Source organism: Eretmochelys imbricata, chromosome 8 (assembly GCF_965152235.1).
Source record: "Eretmochelys imbricata isolate rEreImb1 chromosome 8, rEreImb1.hap1, whole genome shotgun sequence".
NCBI classification, from domain to species: domain Eukaryota; kingdom Metazoa; phylum Chordata; order Testudines; family Cheloniidae; genus Eretmochelys; species Eretmochelys imbricata.
In genome coordinates, this window is record NC_135579.1 from 65083658 (window position 1) to 65102838 (window position 19181).

General features: G+C 50.7%; 1 protein-coding gene across 1 annotated transcript in view; it reads left to right on the forward strand.

Annotated features, from left to right (window-relative positions):
- The window catches only part of PTPRC (protein tyrosine phosphatase receptor type C), a 165182-nt gene that overhangs the window by 34011 nt on the left and 111990 nt on the right, over positions 1-19181 (forward strand). Inside the window, exon 3 of the mRNA XM_077824697.1 lies at positions 7886-7984. Within this exon, the coding sequence (XP_077680823.1) occupies positions 7886-7984 (99 nt within the window). The remainder of the gene's footprint in view (positions 1-7885; positions 7985-19181) is intronic.

Sequence of the window (19181 nt, forward strand, 5' to 3'; positions counted from 1 at the left end):
GCAAAACTTAAATTTGGATTGCTGCATTTATTTTTTGTATTTTTTTAAGGGTTTGGGGGAAGATTCACAGGAGAGCTGATTGGGAATTTTCCAGTCGAATGGTTTTCTGTCAGAAAATGTAGTTTCTTCAAAATTGAAGTTTTCTCTTGAAAAATGTTGATTCTTGCCAGAAAATGTTGATTTTCCTTCTGGAAAATCTAAGTGAAATATTTCATTTTTGGTTGGCTCAAACAAATCAACCAAATCAGAACATTCATATTTTGAACTGACTTGAAAGGTTTCAATTTGGATCTATTCAACAGAACTTTAGTTTAACATTTCCTTTGTGTGATATTGCCAGATGAGACATGTAATTTGCGTCCTCATTATCTCCCACGGCCAGGCTCCCTGGAGGACTACATCTCCCATAGTGCAGTGTGGGTCCAAGCTGTGCAGTGCCTCATGTGAGTCATATGACATTGGGTGCATTAGGGGAGATGTAGTCCAGCTAAGTTGTGCTCAGACTGGAAGATCATACCTTTGGTTCACAGAGGTGAATGCCAGCATCAGGCTCCTGATATACAGCTCCCATAAGGTAATGCACCACTATGGGTAAATGCAGTTTAATATTGAACTGATTTTGGACAGTTAATAAACCAACATGAAACATGTCAATTTTGGAATGTCAAAATATTTTGCTTCAATCGAAAATGTCAAAATGAAACATTTTTCAGAATTTCCTTTCCAGGATTTTAAAAATTTCTGCTTTTTGTCCCAATTTGGGATGAAAACAAATACTGAAATGTCAGAATGTATGTCAGCTCTAATTCTCAGCTGGTGTAAACTGGCGTTGTTCCATTGACTTGAATGGATCTATACTGATTTCCATCAGCAATTGGCAACAGGTCTGGGCACAGAATGGCTTGGAACAAAATGGAAAATATTTCTCAAAACAGTTCATGTTAAAGAATAAAATCTGAACCCGCAAACGCTTTTTCACGCAAGTAATTTTACATACGTAATTAGTTTTATTGAGTTTGATGGGGTTTTTCACCATATAAAGTTACTCACATTTAACTGTTTACAGGATCAAGGCCAGTGTTTATACAGGCTTATTTGTAAAGTAGCACCAATCTCTTAACTTCCTTCACAAAGAAACCGTAAAGTCTCAGGGCCTCATTCTCACTTACACTAAGGCTCTTTACACCAGGCTGGCATTGTAAAGGGGCCTTAAAGTGGGTGTAAATTACATCTCATTCCACTTGACTTTTAAAAATAATTCAAAAGACGCTTGCTAGAAGCAGTTTCTAAGCCTTCTTGCCTTACTCACCCTCTCCCTCCCACCAGTTGTTCCTCTCTGAGTAGCAATTTGCTGTTGATGTGCAGCTGAGCTGACTAATGTCCAGATCTATTCTGTTTTCTAGAAGACCCACACAAAGAGCTTCACTCACTCTTTCAAGTAGGTCACATCCTGCTGCTGCCTCTGTGGATGTGGAAGGCTCTGACCCTGAAGAACTAATGCAGCCTATCTTCTGCACCCCGAACTCACTCCACAGCTCTTCTCAGTGGGGGCTCCTGGGTTACAATGTATTGGAGATTTGAGGGGTGCTTGGGAAGGGCAGAGGTGGGGATTTTCAACTATGCAGAATCACTGACCATTTTCCCCTGTGGAGGGGGAAGTCACACCATCGGCCAGTGCTACTGCAGCCTTTAGACTGAGGGGCTCCAAAGCCTGTAGGGAAGGATAACTTCCCCTTCCCTCTCCCCACACCCAAGAATCAGGGGCATAGCCCAATTACTTTGGCTTCACGACTCAAGGAACTGAATTAAAGCAATTAAAAGCCAAATATGCCATTGGTGTTAGGGGGCCCAACTTCACTGGCTCCTTGTGCTTGTGTGCAGCAGGGAATGCAAAGTTGTTGCAATTCAGCGTCAGTATGTACCGAGGGGATAATCCTGGGTGCCAGTAACCTTGAGCACTAGGCACAGTCCTTTGTATAGAGCCATAGTAAATCTCAATCCACTTGTGTGCCTGTAAAGTAAGAAAGGGGGTAGAGAATGCATATGTTTTATGAGACATGGACTTAAGTGCTCAGAGTAATCTGATCGCTAAGCGGCACTGGTTTCAGTTTTTGATGCAGAATTGCATCTCTGTCCTGCTTGTTAGATTTCTCTTGCACATACACATAATACACCACACTTGTGTTGGGCAAGATTAATCCCTAAACATGTTACTCTGAATCTTTTCAAGCTTTTTTGTCTGAAGTGTCCTCAAATGATGTGTTACAGCTATCAAATTAGTCTGACGCAAAGAATTTTTACCTTGGGTTTTCTGAATGGGCAGCAGGGGCAGGATTATAAGTGGGTTCTTTGAGTGACCATTGCACAGTATAGCAGGGCCATAGTTGTGGTTGCAAGAAAAAAGCTGCTGTTGCTGTTTCTGAATGCAGCCTAGTGTATCCTAAAGTTCCAGGGATTTCAAACCCTTGACTTTTTTTAGCCTAGTTTCTTCACAGCAGTGCTTGAATTTGCTCATCTTTCTTTTAACATTTAAATGGTCTCTTTAAAATATAGTAGTCCTGCTTTTCCCTCTCTGGGCCTGGGTGTCTAACAACTTCCAAAGGAAAGGATTGTCAGCTCAGGTGTTCTGGGTTTATAACTTTGGGAGTCTGCCTTCCCCATCTAAAGCCTTTTCCAAGGAGCAGATGTGTCCACCAACTAGTGGCCAGACGTTGGGGTGAACTAACGCAATGAGCAAAGTCTTCCATCCATTGGCTGGACTTGCTGTGAATGTGCTTTCTGAAAATTACCTGAATAAGGATATAATCTGGACCTTCATGGTTAATAGGCTGCCAGTGTATCAGGTGAGCCAAGGCAGGAAGGTCTATACATGTCTTAGTTAGAGGAAACTCTTCGCATACCTTACATTTTTCTCCCCTTCCAGGAGCTATATGTATGAGTCAATAACTTCCACATCGTCTCAAACATTATTTAAGGTTTGATTAAGTCTGAGATTTCAGTAAAGGTTTGGGATGCTCCCTATTTCATCCAGACTGGGTTGCCTATCCCTTAATGTCTCAGTGATTGTCAGACTTTCTTACAACATACTGTACCTTTTGTATTCAGAACAACTTACATGTAGAGCTTTGGAGATATCCTTGAGTTTCATTCCATCTACGAATTTTAGAAACATGCTCACTGATTGATATGACCGGGGCAGAAAGTTGTGACTTCGAGTCATTTTGCTAATACACTCTCTGAAATATTTTGAATTGTAGTGGGCCACATTGGGAAAAGTAAATTCATGGTAACAATACATGTATTGGTATTGGAGTAATGTGGTTTTTTGAAGATCAAGTGCCCTGTGATCTCCATTTTCATCTTTTTAAAAGGAGCTATTCTATTTGTCTGGTGTCTCACAACAGGATTATAATAGAAGATCCTTCTGCACAACGTTTGAGAGCTTTTTAGGGTTATGGTGCCACCTACTGAGTTAGTACTAACTGCATCTTATTCTGCTACTATAATAAATTACATTAAAAAAAATGAGGCATACAGAATGTTTGTCATAAAATTGCCACAAAAATCTGTTCAGAGAACAATACAAGAAAATGAAAGATAGCAGTTACCATCATCTGTAGTAAAGCTGTTTAATAATAATACTTAGCAGTAGTCATCATCAAAGAGATTTACAAACAATTAATGAATCCTTCAAACATCCCTGCATGGTAGTTAAGTTAGTACCATTTATTCCTCATTTTTCAGAGGCATAGAAAGGTTAAGGGATCTGCCCAAGTCACAAAAGAAGCCAGTGTCACAGCGAGGATTAGAACTCAGTCATTTTTGCTTCCATCTTGTGCTCAGACCAACAGATCATACTTCTCTTGAAGCACTACACCTTAGAGTGTCTGACCTTATCTTCATCATATTTACACTAGCGATGGATGAATAGAGAGAAGCAGCATTGTGAGCACTTCAGTACCTTCTAAATAAAATTTCACTTTGACCTGGTCTGCAATTCCTTATTTAGTTTCTGCAAACATGCATTCAAATGAAGTTTTACCTTTACTATGAAAGTTCAAAGAATGTGAATTTTGGGCTCAAGCCAAGACCAAATTAATGCATTGAAACAAAATTGGATTTGGGAGTAGTTTATGAAGTGTAAGTAATCTGGTTGAAAGCAAAAAAATACTATGAAACTTAGGTGACCAAATGACAGAGCTCAAATATTTAATTTAAAACATTTAAAGGCATATTCTAAGTGAAGGGTTCATGGCCAATCTGCAGGCCCAAATTTGCTGTCTTATCTCATAAGATTTCCAATTTTGTTTATGTATTTGCATGTGTACAAATGTTAATAAGGTAGGTGCCTATCCATACTCAGTAGGTATGCATGCTCAAGAGATTTGGATAGTTCAGATGAGCATACATACTTTTGGATACGTGTCTGTACCCAATCTCTGAGCTTGGTGAGGTTCAACCGTTACTGCCTTGATAGCAGTGAGAAGTGTAGGTGGTTTTGGAGTATCTATGGTGGTGCTGTATGGTGGATAACAGGAATGAACCCACTAGAAAACCCTACTCATACATGTTAGTACTAGGATGGCTGTTTCAGCATTATCTTTGTACCAGTTTTATTTTAGTTCTAGCTAATACATCTGCTCTAATACACTGAGTTATTGGCTTTTCACAAATGTTAGTAAAAAGAGACCTTGGGAGAAATCCTGGCCCCAGTGAAGTTGATGGGAGTTTTTATCATTGACTTGGCTGGAGTCAGGATTTCAACTCTGGTTTCTTTCTATCTCATTTCTTTAATGTAAGTGAGCCTTTTCAAAGTTCCATCAGGCTTTTGGTTACTCAGCAACTGAGCAATTTCCTGGGGTGCCGTATTTAAACTTGGTGGCTACATTTTGGGTTTTTTTTTAAACTGCCCAGATGGATTGTGGAACTTGTAGCTTCTTCTGAGCAGCTGAACTATTATGATGTTGTTTGTCAGGTCGATGAGGAGAAATCCTTTCGAGTCCCTGAAGGTCTGCCGATGGTGAGCTTCAGTGCTGGAGACTAGAGACCACTTTTGACCCTGGCATGTCAGCAGGTCGAAAGCATGTTATCCTTATGTTATCCCTTATGTTATCCTTGTCTTCTGTTTAAGTTGTGATGGTTGAGCTTCAAGCTTTGTTTTAAAGGGTTGAAGGAGTCTGTATTCAAAGAGGTACAGACACCATAGTTATGAAGCATCACCTGGAGAAGGTAAAGTAAAGAAGAGATAATAAGCAGTGCGGTGCTAGTGGAGAAACACAGAATGCAGCCAGCAAATTAACAGAGTGGTGATGTAATGAAGAAGTACTAGCTGAGAAAGGGAAAGAGCTGCCAGCAGAGAAATATTGAATATGTGGAGTCTTGCTGTTTGCCAAAAGTATGGCATCCTATAATAGAATCGGAGATGCTACAAGGCATCAGGGCTCTTTTAGGATGTGTCTCAGGACTTCTGTTGAGAGTGGGAGCTTCTTGAGTATCTCTTGGGACAGAACAATAATGAGTGAGAGGTGCAGTAATGAATACAATTCAGTGAGCCTGTGTGTGTAAGGGGAGATAATAAAGCCTTCAGATGTGAAGGACTGAGCCTTAAGTGACATTTTGGTTATTACTGTTCTTCTCCAAAGTGTGCTCGTGCTGCTGTTACCTGACTTGCTCAGACAGCCAGGGTCATTTATTTCTGTCTCCCTCCCTCATAATACTAATTTTACTGAATTCAAGGCTCTTAGGACATTTAAAGGCCTAAGGGCACCTATAGTCATCTGTATAAGGCACTGTATCCATTGATGAAACCTGTCCTACAATACTGGTTCCAGTTTTGGTGTCTGTGTTTTAAAAAGGATGTTGAAAAATTTGGAAAGGTGTATAAAAGAGACACATGAAAGATTTGAGGACTGGAAAAAAATGCCTTCCAGTGAGAGACTTAAAGAACTCAATCAGTTTCTCTTGTCAAAAAGAAGATTGGGAGGAGACTTGAGTACAGTGTAGAGATATCTTCACAGGGAGAAATTACTGGGTACTAAATGGCTCTTTAATCTAGCAGAGAAAGACATAAGACCCAATGGCTGGAAGCTGAAGCCAGACAAATTCAAATTAGAAAGCAAGCACAATTTCTTAACAGTGATGTGACTAGTCATTGGAACAAACTACCAAGGGAAGTGGTGGAGTCTCCATCTCTTGAGATCTTCAGAGCAAGACTGAATACCTTCTTGGAAGATATATATGTGAATTTAGGCATGTAAATTTAGGCATGTAAATATGGAACTTGACTTTCAGAGCTGCTGACGGACCACAGCTCCAGCGAAATCGGAAAACATTATGGGTGCTCAAGAGGTCATTTAGTCCAGCCCCCTGCACTGAGGCAGGTTCCCCCTCAGTCTTCTTTCCTCAAGATAAAACATGGCCAGGTTTTTAACCTTTCCTTATAGATCAGGTTTTCTAAACTTTTAACATTTTTTGTAGCTCTCTTCTGGACTCTCTCCAGTTTTCCACACCTTTTCTAGAGTGTGGCGCCACAAACTGGACATAGTGCTCCAATTGAGGACTCACCAGTGCTGAGTAGAGTGGGACAATTACCTCCTGTGTCTTACATGTTACACTCCTGTTAATACTCCCTAGAATATTAGTTATTTTTCCTGCATCACATTGTTGATTCATGTACAATTTGTTATCCACTATAGTCCCTAGAGCCTTCTCAGCAGTACTACTGCCTAGCCATTGTCTAGCTGTGTATTTGATTTTTCCTAAGTGTAGTACTTTGCACTTGTCTTTATTAAATCTCATCTTGTTGAATTCAGACCAATTCTCTAATTTTTCAAGGTCATTTCAAATTCTAATTCTGTCCTTCAAAGTACTTGCAACTCCCTCCAGCTTAGTGTCATCCACACATTTTATAAGCATACTCTCCATTCCGTTATCCAAGTCATTAATGAAAATGTTGAATAGTACTGAACACAGGAGAGACCCCTAGGGAACCCCATTAGATATGTCCCCCAGTTTGACAGTGAACCATTGATATTTACTCTTTGAGTACAGTCTTTCAACGAGTTGTGCGCCCATTTTAGAGTAATTTCACCTAGATCTCATTTCCCTAGTTTGCTTATGAGAATGTCATGGGACAGTGTCAAAAGCCTTACTAAAATCAAGATATATCCCCTCTACAGCTTCTACCCATGCACTAGTCCAGTAACCCTGTAAAAGCAGGAAATTAGGTTGGTTAGGCATAATTTGTTCTTGACAAACCCATGTTGTCTATTACCTATAATGCTATTATCTCTAGGTGCTCACAAATTGATTGTTCCAGTATCTTTCCAGGTATCAAAATTAGGCTGACTAGTCTATAATTCCCCAGGTCTTCTCTCCACACCCACTTTTTAAACATAGGTACTATGTTTGCCCTTCTCCAGTGTTCTGGGATGTCACCCATCCTCATGAATTCTCAAAGATAATCACTACCAATTTCAAGATTGCTTCAGCTGGTTCCTGAGGTACCCGAGGGAGAATTTCATCGGACCCTTGCTGAGTTGAATACATCTAACTTATCTCAATATTCTTTATCCTGTTCTTTCCCTATTTTGGTTTGCTTGCCATTTCTCTTGTTGTAAATATTAATTGTGTTAAGTATTTGGTCACAATTTGCCTTTTGTAGTGAAGACTGAAGCAAAATAGGCATTAAACACCTCCGCCTTCTTGTTGCGTATATATAATATGAGAGAGCATCGTGAAGTTATCCCACTGTAATCAATGCTGTAATAAGAAATATGGTCCTAGCTGGAAAACTAATGGCAGCTGACATTTTTTTTCTATTTAAATTGTACTTTTCTACTATGTACACTATTCAATTAATAATATTTTCCCCATCATGCAACAGGAAAAGGAAGAACAGAAACTGTAAATTCTCCAATGCCCACAAGCACATCACCTCTACCTGCACTCTCCACTTCACACTTACCTGCAGGCAACAATGAAGGTAAAAGTGAAACACAGAGCACAGTTTTGTTTTCAGATTGTTTTCTCTGAACTAACATCCAGCTCCACCACACAGATGTTACAACAATCCTTTACAGTTGTTCGCTTACCTCAAATGAATAGTACGTTAAATAATTAAATTAGGAAAATATTTCAAAATATTTGTATTTGTATATCCTTGGTATATTTAGAATCTGATTCTCATTTACATTAAGACCTCTTGATGCTGCCTGAGCAAAATACAAAGAGGCTTTAGGTAAATGAGAATCAGACTCTTAAAGCTTAAAACATAAGAACATAAGAATGGCCATACTGGGTCAGACCAAAGGTCCATCTAGCCCAATATCCTGTCTTCCGACAGTGGCCAATGGCAGGTGCTCCAGAAGGAACGAACAGAACAGGTAATCATCAAGTGATCCATCCTCAGTCACCCATTCCCAGCTTCTGGCAAACAGAGGCTAGGGACACTTCAGAGGATGGTTTTTCATCCCTGCCCATCCTGGCTAATAGCCAGTTTAATGTAATTTCTTTCTTAGAAACACAGGGCCACATTCTCAAATGCAGGCACCGATTACTAATTGTATCCACAGAATTTGTGCGTGCACGACAGGTAAGTGCATGCATAAGTATCCACTTTGCATGCATAAGAGCATGAGCATGTGCAGGTGCATGTGCAATTTAGGCAGCCATATTGTAAAATCTGACCCATAGTCCTGATGCTTCTAAAGCTACATTTCCTAACAGTGAACTGGGAATATTTAATTGTTGGCTGTTTACCAAAAATACCAATATGGGGGTGTGATATGGTGAAGGGAACCCACAGAGGTGCTGGAAGGGATTGGGCTCAGCATCATATATTTGAACTATATCTGAGGCCCACAGCTGAGGGAAGCCTTCTTTATATATATTGTGACAAAGTTCCTCCTCTACCTTGGTGGGTCTTGCGCTTATTGGCAGATTTGCTCACCTTGGAGCTTCACGGCAGACCTCAGTTTGGCCGTTTTGGTGAACCCACAGTCCAGGTTAACTCCTCCTGTGTCTGACCAGGAGTTGGGAGGTTTGGGGGGAACCCGGGCCCGCCTCTACTCCAGGTTCCAGCCCAGGGCCCTGTGGAATGCAGCTGTCTAGAGTGCCTCCTGGAACAGCTGTGCGACAGCTACAACTCCCTGGGCTACTTCCCCATGGCCTCCTCCCAACACCTTCTTTATCCTCACCGTAGGACCTTCCTCCTAGTGTCTGATAATGCTTGTACACCTCAGTCCTCCAACAGTACGCATTCTCACTCTCAGCCTCTTGCTCCCAGCTCCTCACATGCGCACCACAAACTGAAATGAGCTCCTTTTTAAACCCAGGTGCCCTGATTAGCCTGCCTTAATTGATTCCAGCAACTTCTTGATTGGGTGCAGGTGTTCTAATCAGCCTGTCTGTCTTAATTATCTCCAGAAGGTTCCTGATTGTTCTGGAACCTTCCCTGTTGGGAAACGGAACGTCTTTTGCTTGCTCCTCAGCTATCTGCTTTCTGTTCTTTCCTAAAGCCCCCTGGCCCGGATTCTTCTTACTTTTTGCACCTGCCTTAGTCCCCCCCCGACCGGGCCAGACGCTTTTTTTGTTTTCTTTTCATTTTTTGCGGTTTTTTTCCGTCTACGTCCTTTGCCAGCACCCGCCCCCCCACGCCTGCTTTCGGGCGCAGCTATTTGCCTCAGCTGAGCCCCCGGAGGAGGGGGGGGAAGATTGCCGATTTTGCTGTCCGGAGGGGGGAGTGGAAACCCCCAGACCCAGCCGTTTTGCCAGCAGCTCGGACTTTACAACATTTTTAACATGCCGGAAGCCTTGGAACACAGCCAACACAGCCGGAGAAGAAGATTTCAGCAGACAGAAGAAATAATATAAATCATCGTGAGGGGGCCGTAAGACTGAGTAATTTTCTGAATTATACTCTCGTGGGGGGGAGTTTGACTGTGATTACTTGCGTTTGTGGCGGCACAGGGGGTGTGGCGTGGAGACCCCCACCCCCGATCCATCGGTGCCCCTACCCCCCCCTCGTTTTTACAACTGTCACGGCCCCCCCGCCGTCTGTCCCTGCTGGCAATCTGCCATCTCCCTTCGGATCCAGCTGTTCGCTTTGAACTTTGCCTTCCGGACCGCATATAACAGCCGACCAACCGAGACTCCTTGGACAAACGTGTGTGGGTCTGCACCCCCCCCCCGGATTGCTTATCCCACAATTTGCCCCTCTTATCGGACCCCGATTTTGTTTTTTCCCCCCCTCCCCCAGTTTAATTCCCTCAGCATTCCCCCCCTCCCTGCCCGCAGCCTAATGGAAGGAGGGGCTACTTCGTTTCTCCCCTCCCCCCTCCTCCTTCCGGTGTCTCCCTGTCTCTCCCTGCTCACAATGGCGGGGAACGAGAGGGGCGAGACTGCTTCAATAAAATTAGTTGTCCCTTCCCCACCACCACCCCTGCCCGACCCCCAAGGTCCCCCCCCTACCACTATTGTTAAGATACTTGCCACCCCCCCTGCTGGGTCACCGGTAGCAGGAGGCACCAGGGTGATTGCTGCTGCTGCTGCACCCACCGCCCACCCAGATTCTAGGAAACTCCCCCCGGTTCGCCGGAAGGGCCAGGGCGGGTGGAAAGGAAAGGGCCCCACTAAAACCACTGAGCCCTCCATGGCAGGGGCTGCCCCCACCGCTGCGGCCTCGTCATCAACTGTGGCGCCCCTCCCTGCGTTTCCCTCCACCAGCTCTGCGATTGTCCCTCCCCCGGCCCCCAGGACGTATGCCCGGGCGGCAGCAGACTCCCCCCTGCCTGCCGCCTCGTTATCTCGCCCCCCCCCCCCGCCTCCGCCACCATCACCAGCGGCCGAGGCCCTTTCCCCGCCTTGACCAGGAAGCACGGCATCCGTTGCCTCCTGGTGCCCGCCTCGCCCCACGTGGAGACATACGTGCAGGCGTTGGCGAAGGTGGTAGGACCCACGGCTATTGTGGCGGCCTCCAAGATGTATGGGAAGGTCATTTTCTTCTTAGCCTCGGAGGATGCCGCCCAGGAGGCGGTAGAGAGGGGCCTGACGGTGTGGGGGGTGTTTGTCCCCCTAGAACCGTTAGAAGACCTGGGCGTTCGCCTCGTCCTTACCTCCGTTCCTCCCTTCTTACCCAATGCTGCCCTGTTACCCGCTCTTTCCACCCTGGGGAAACTTGTCTCTGTCATCAGCCCTCTCCCGTTGGGCTGCAAGGACCCCACCCTCCGTCACATTTTTTCGTTCCGCCGGCAAGTGCAGCTTCTACCACTGGCAGGGGCGCGTGACGAAGAGGCGCTTGAGGGGTCCTTTCTAGTCCCCTACCAGGGAGTCCGCTATCGGGTCTTTTATTCTACCGGAGAGGCCCGGTGTTACCTCTGCCGTTCAGCGGGGCATGTCCGCAGAGACTGCCCTTTGGCCCGGGGGGGAGGGGCACCCGAAACCCCTGGGACCCGGCAGGACATCGGCCCCGTCGCTGCCGACGCCCCTGGCTGCCCAGCACCTGAGACCAACCCTCCTCCTACTCGACCCATCGCTGCTCCCGTCCAGGCCCAAGAGATACCTTCCCTACAACGCCCAGGCGAGCAAGGGAGTTCCACCCTTGCTAGTATCAATTCAACAGAGCCTATGGAGGAGGGTGTGGCAAGGATATCATCGGGTATAGGAGAGGGCCCTCCCCAAGGAGAACCCCCCGCCCCTCATGTTGCCTCACCGCTACCTCCCCGAACCCCTAAACCATCGCCTCCGCCCCCCGACACGACCCCTGCTAACCAGCCCCCAGATGACGCTATGGAGGGCTGGACCTTAGTCCAGGGGAAGCGAGGCAAGCGGAAGGCTCGAGCTCCGCTGCATCCACCCGACGCGGAAGCCCCCCGGAAGACCAGGAAAGGAGGCACTGCTATCGAGCCTCCCGCCATGGCCACGAGTGAGATCCATCCGCTGGTGTCAGGAGGGGAAGACGGACTGGCATTGGAGGGCAGAATCCCCCCTCCACAGGAGACCCTCCCCTCCGAGACTTCTGAGGACGCCCCTTCTGCCTGGACACTACCCGAACCCCCCGCGGACCCCGAGGCGACCGTTGAGGCGGGCCCTAGAGGAGAGGCCCCCGGGGTGGCAGGAGTTGGCCTCTCCCCCGTGTACGCGGAGATTGAGGCCCTAGATTTGACCCCGGTCACCCAGGGAGGGGATGATTTGCTGCCGGCTGGCCTCGAGCTGGGCAGCCTTACCCCAGCCTCCCTCTCCCCATGCTCCCTCCCCCTAATTGCCTTCTCGGGTGAGCACCCTGCAGAGGGTGGTCCACCACCTGATGCCATGGCCGCTAAGACCACCATGGAGCCAGCACCTAGCATTATTGGGAGCCCCCTCCCTTACCCCTTAACCCTTGACTCTGCTCAGGAGGCACTTTCCTTTAGCTGCTTGCCTCCTGCACCCCAGAGCCTTATCCCTGCCCCTGCCCCCACCCCTGCCCAAGTTCCCTCCTCCTGCAATGTTAATGCCGCCCCTGGGGTTATTTCCTTTCCGCCTTTCGCAGATTCCCCCCAGGGAGCAGTCTTTGCACTTTCTAGCCGCGACCCATTAGGAGTGGCAATTTTTCCCCTGCCATCCCCCTCCACCCCAAGGCGCGGAATGAATTTAATAACCCCAGCCTGTCAGACGCCCCGTCGGTGGTCCGCACCCTGTCTACCTGCCTTAGCGGACCACGAGGCTGTATTAAGAGGCCCATCAGGGAACACCTCAGGAATTGTAACCCCACCCCCCCATGAGCTGCGGCATGCGCTACGGAAGTTCCTAGAGCACACCCGTGGCGCCCGCGATAGGGCACAGCTGGCTCTTCAGCTATGGGGGGACTTTGATCAAATCCTCCAGGCCACAAAGGCCCTTATAAAGGAGGGCAGGGGGCAAGGAAGGCGCGGTGCTGCGGCCTAAGAGCAAGCCCGCAGCTTCCGACGCGATTTACTCACCCACGGGATGGGTCACGGGTTGCTGTGCAACCCGCCAGGGGCCCTGAACACCCCCACCAATACGAGGCCCCCACCCCCCCAGCCCTCCGCATGACGCCTCTTATTATTGCGACCCTGAATACCAGGGGCTGTAGGATGGCTCTCCGCAGGTCCCAGGTGCTCTCTTACCTTCGGGAAGGGAGGTACTCTGTAGTTTTCCTGCAGGAGACCCATACGGACCCGGCCACCGAGGACAGGTGGCGGCTGGAGTGGGGGGACGGGGTATACTTTAGCCACTTCGCGACCTGGCAAGCTGGAGTGGCGACCCTGTTCTCCCCCAACCTACGGCCTGAGGTGCTAGGGGTCAACGAGGCCATGCCGGGCCACCTGTTGCACCTTCGAGTCCGTATGGAAGGGCTCGTGGTTAATCTTGTTAACATCTATGCCCCGCAAATCTGCTCCAGGCGGCCACAATTTTATCAACAGGTGTCCGCCTTTCTCGGCACCCTGGATTCGCACGAGTGCCTGGTCCTGGGAGGGGACTTTAACACCACCCTCGAGGAACGGGACCGCTCAGGGGCCGAACCGAGTCCGGCCGCTGTGAATATTCTCCAAGGGATAGTTGACCATCACTCCCTAGTGGACGTCTGGCGTGACCATCACCCAGATGACACCTCCACGTTCACCTTTGTCCGGGTGGAGGCCCATCGGTCACACCACTCTCGGTTGGACTGTATTTACTTCTCCCGTTTCCATCTTTCACAGGCCCACTCCTCCGCCATTCAGCCGGCCCCATTCTCCAATCATCATTTAGTCACCGTAACGGTCTCCCTCCGTGCAGAGAGACCGGGGCCGGCCTATTGGCACTTTAATAACAGCCTGTTGGAGGACGAGAGCTTTGTGATGTCCTTCCGGGAGTTTTGGCTGGCCTGGCAAGAGCAGTGGCGTGCCTTTCCCTCGGTGCGGCGATGGTGGGATCTCGGGAAGGTGCGCGCCAAGCTCTTCTGCCGTGACTACACCCGGGGTACCAGCCGACGGCGAAATGCGGCGATAGAGCAGTTGGAACGGGAGGTCTTAGAGATGGAGAGGCGCCGGGCCGCCGATCCCGAGGACCCGTCCCTCTGCGGAGCGTGCCGGGAGAAGCGGGAGGAGCTCTGGGCCCTTGAGGACCACCGGGCCCGAGGTGCCTTCGTTCGGTCCCTCATCCGCCTCCTTCGGGAGATGGACCGCGGCTCCCGCTTCTTCTATGCCCTGGAGAAAAGGAGGGGGGCCAAGAAACACGTCACCTGCCTTCCTGCGGAAGACGGCACCCCACTCACGGATCCGGAGGAGATGTGTGGGAGGGCCCGTGACTTCTACACAAGCCTTTTCTCCCCGGACCCGACCGATCCTGACGCTTGCGAGGTGCTCTGGGAGGAACTCCCCACGGTCAGTGTGGGCGACCGAGACCGACTAGAGCTGCCTCTCACCCTGGCCGAGTTCTCGGAAGCCCTCCGTCGCATGCCCACCAATAAATCTCCGGCCATGGACGGGCTGACCGTGGAGTTTTACCGCGCGTTCTGGGACATTCTGGGCCCAGACCTAGTCACCGTCTGGGCTGAGTCCTTGCAGAGCGGGGTCCTCCCTCTGTCGTGCAGGCGAGCGGTGCTCGCTTTGCTGCCGAAGAAGGGGGACCTCCGCGATCTACGAAACTGGCGTCCTGTCTCACTCCTTAGCACGGATTACAAAATCGTAGTGAAAGCAATTTCGCTGCGGCTAGGGTCCGTGATGGCGGACGTGATCCACCCAGACCAGACCTATACTGTCCCGGGTCGCAGCATTTTCGACAACCTCTTTCTAGTCCGAGACCTTTTGGAACTCGGGCGGAGAGATGGTCTATCGTTCGCTCTCCTGTCTCTTGATCAGGAGAAGGCGTTCGATAGAGTAGACCATGGGTACCTCCTGAGCACTCTGCAGGCGTTTGGATTTGGACCTCAGTTTGTGAGTTTTCTCCGGGTGCTGTATGCCTCCGCGGAGTGTTTGGTTAGGCTCAACTGGACCCTGACTGAACCGGTCAGCTTCGGGTGAGGAGTGCGGCAGGGGTGCCCCCTCTCGGGCCAGTTGTACGCTCTGGCGATCGAGCCTTTCCTCTGTCTCCTCCGCAGGAGGATGACAGGGTTGGTGCTGCGGGAGCCGGAGCTGCGGCTGGTCCTGTCGGCGTACGCCAATGACGTACTCCTCGTGGTCCAGGACCCGGGCGACTTGGCGCGAGTGGAGGCATGCCAAGCCATCTATTCGGCGGCCTCCTCCACCCGAGTCAACTGGGTCAAGAGCTCTGGCTTGACGGTGGGGGACTGGCGGCAGGTAAGCTCCCTCCCATCCGCACTTCAGACCATCCGGTGGAGTGCGGGTCCACTGCTCTATTTCGGCGTTTACCTTTCCGCCACGCATCCTTCCCCGCCGGAGAACTGGCAAAATTTAGAGGGCGGGGTGATAGAGCGGATCCGGAGATGGACGAGGCTACTCCGATGTCTCTCCCTCTGAGGGAGAGCACTGGTGCTTAACCAACTAGTCCTGTCCACGCTCTGGTACCGGCTCAACACCCTGGCCCTGGCCCCGGGTTTCCTGACCCACCTCCGGAGATTAATTCTAGAGTTCTTCTGGTCAGGAATGCACTGGGCCCCTGTTGGAGTTCTTCATCTACCCCTGAAGGAAGGAGGGCAGGGCCTGAAGTGTCTGTACACTCAGGTCCGCGTTTTCCGCCTCCAGGCCCTGCAGAGGCTCTTTTATAGTGCAAGTAGTTCGGCATGGAGCATACTGGCGCACGCCTTCCTGCGCCGTTTCCAAGGGCTTCGATACGACCGGCAGCTCTTTTATCTTTCTCCGAGGGGTTTTCCGCGAGACCTCTCCGGGCTTCCGGTCTTCTACCAGGACCTCCTCCGGACCTGGAAACTGTTTCTAACAACCAGGTCTGTGGCGGCCACCGTGGGAGCAGGTCTCCTCACGGAGCCTCTGCTACACAACCCCCAGCTCTGTGTGCAGGTGGTGGAGTCCCGCTCGGTGCACCAGAGGTTGGTCCTGGCGGAAGTCACGAGGGTCGGAGACCTCCTGGACTACGACCGGAGAGACTGGCTGGATCCTCTGACGCTCGCTCGGCGCATGGGGCTCTCCAGCCTCCGTACCCCCTGGCGCGTACTTCAGGAGGTGAAGGCCGCCTTGACCCCCGCTGCTCGGGCTTATGTTAGCCGAGCCTTGTGCGAGGGCGCACCCCGCCCATCCCTTACCCCAGGCCCGCCGGACCTTTCCATCGGGCCCCTACCCCGTAGATCCCAGCAAACCCCTCACCCTTTCACTGCAAGCCGGCTGCACGAACTGCAGCCGGTTAGCTTTCAAATTGCACCACGGAAATACTTATATACACTTACACTTCACACCCTTCACGCCCACACCCTGGTGTCCCGCCCCGATACAAAGTGGCGGGATCTCCTGCCACCTTTGGAGGGTGAGCAACCTCGGTGGGCCAGCCTGTATTCCACCTTGGTCCCAAGGCCCGTTGGGGACATCAGTTGGCGGCTCCTTCACGGAGCTGTGAGCACGGGCGTGTTTCTGACACGGTTTACCCCAATTCCGGATACTTGTCCTTTTTGTAATGTGAGGGAAACCCTGGCGCACGTGTATTTAGAGTGTGCCAGATTGCAGCCCCTTTTCCGGCTCCTCACAAATATTCTATTACGCTTCTGGCTTCATTTCTCCCCTCACCTTTTTATCTATACACTTCCCATCCGTGGCCCCACAAAGTCGCGGGATCTTCTGGTCAGCCTCCTCCTAGCTTTGGCTAAAACAGCCATTTATAAAACCAGAGAGAGGAGGTTGGCCCATGAAACGTCCTGCGATTGTGGGGCCGTTTTCCGATCCTCAGTACATTCACGTATCTGGGCGGAGTTCCTCTGGGCGGCGTCCACCGACTCCCTTGACGCCTTCGAGGAGCGGTGGGCGCTGTCTGGGGTTCTCTGCTCGGTGACCCCGTCCAGTTCCCTCCGTCTGACCCTTTGAGGGGAAGAGCGAGAGACGCCAGCCCCAGCCGTTGCCGCTGTGGATACCATCATTTCTGTCATCTAGGAGGGGTCCTATAATACATGGGTGTCTACCCCCCCCACCCCTAAACCGCCCACCCCGCAGCCGTGCCCATCTTACCGGGCATTCTCAGGAGAGGGAGGATCGGTGACACTGGGCGCGGCACTGGGTAACTCGAGGGGGTGGAAGACCACGAGTGTCGAGGAAGCCCCCCCGCTCTAGGCCACCAGGTAACTCAGGAGGGTGGAAGACCACGAGAGTCGAGGAAGCCCCCCCGCTCTGGGCCCAGGCTAGCCTGAACACTTCTCCCTCCTGAAAGCTGCTGTGTTATACCTTCTGATTGCGTTGTTTTGTTTTCTTTGGTAATTCTGTAAGCGTTACCAATAAACTTTCTTTCTGTTTCAAAAAAAAAAAAAAAAAAAAACAACCAAACACCTTCCCTGTTGGGAAACGGGACATCCCTCGCTTGCACCCCAGCTATCTGCTTTCTATTCTTTCCTAAAGCCCCCTGGCCTGGATTTTTCTTACTTTTTGAGCCTGCCTTAGTTCTCCCCCCCGACCAGGCCAGACGCTTTTTTGTTTCGTTTTGTCCGTTGAGTGCTGGTCAGCTGCCAATTTGCCGCCAGCACCCCCCCACCACACCTGCTCCCGGGCGCAGCTATTTGCCTCAGCTGAAACCCCCGGAGGAGGCGGGGAAGATTGACGGTTTTGCTATCCGGAGGGGGGAGTGGAAGCCCCCAGACCCAGCCATTTTGTTGTTAGCTCGGAATTCCTGTCTTATCTTTACAACATTCTCAGCCTGCCGAAAGCCTTGGCACACAGCCAACACAGTTGGAGAAGAAGATTTCAGAAGACAGGAGACATAACCCAGGGAAGCTACAAATCATCGGGAAGGGGGCCATAAGACTGAGTAATTTTTTGAATTATACTCGTGGGGGGGAGTTTTGACTGTGGTTTAATTGCGTTTGCGGCGGCACAGGGGGTGTGGCACGGAGCTGCCCCCCGATCCATCGGTGCCCACCCCCCCCACCATTACTACAACTGTCACGGCCCCCCCGCCATCCATCCCTGCTGGCAATCTGCCATCTACCTTCGGATCCAGCTGTTTGCTTTGAACTTTGCCTTCTGGACCGGACATAACAGCCGACCAAACGAGACTCTTTGGACAAACGTGCGTGGTCCACACCCCCCCACCCCCGGACTGCTTATCCCACAGCTTGCCCCTATCACCGGACCCCGATTTTTGTTATTCCCCCCTCCCAGTCCAACCCATTTGGTACCACCACCCCCCCCGCCTGCAGCCCAGCAGGGAGGAGCGGTTAATCTGCTTCCCCCTCCCCCCTCCTCCTTCCGGTTTCTCCCCGTCTCTCCATGCTCACAATGGCGGGGAATGAGAGGGGCGAGGCCCCTTTACCAATATCAGTTGTTCCTCACCCACCTCCCCGCCACCCAACCTCTGACCCCCCCCACCACCACCACTGTCAAAATACCTGCCACTGCCCCCGCTGGGGCACCGGCAGCAGGAGGCACCGAGGCGATTACTGCCACTGCTACATCCACTGCCCCCCCAGATTCTAGGAACCCCCCCCCCAGCTGGCCGAAAAGGCCAGGTCGGGAAGAAAGGAAAGGGCCCTGCTAAAACCACCAGGCCCTCCATGGCCCTCCCCCACCACTGTGGCCCCGTCATCGACTGCAGCGTCCCCCCCTGCTGGTCCCTCCACCAGCTCTGCGAACGTCCCTCCCCCGGCCCCCAGGACATATGCCCGGGCGATGGCAGGCTCCCCCCTGCCTGCCGCCTCATCATCTCTCCCACCCACTGCCCCTGCTACCATCACCAGCGACCAGGGCCCCTTCCCCACCTTGACCAGGAGGCACAGTGTCCGTTGCCTCCTGGTGCCCGCCTCGCCCCACGTGGAGACATACGTGCAGGCATTGGCGAAGGTGGTAGGATCCACGGCTATTGTGGCGGCCTCCAAAATGTATGGGAAGGTCTTTTTTTTCTTAGCTTCAGAGGCTGCTGCCCAGGAGGTGGTGGAGAGGGGCCTGGTGGTGGGGGGGGTGTTTGTCCCCCTAGAGCCGCTAGAAGACCTGGGCGTTCGCCTCGTCCTCACCTCCGTTCCTCCCTTTTTACCCAATGTTGCCCTGTTACCCGCTCTCTCCACCCTGGGGAAACTTGTCTCTGTCATCAGC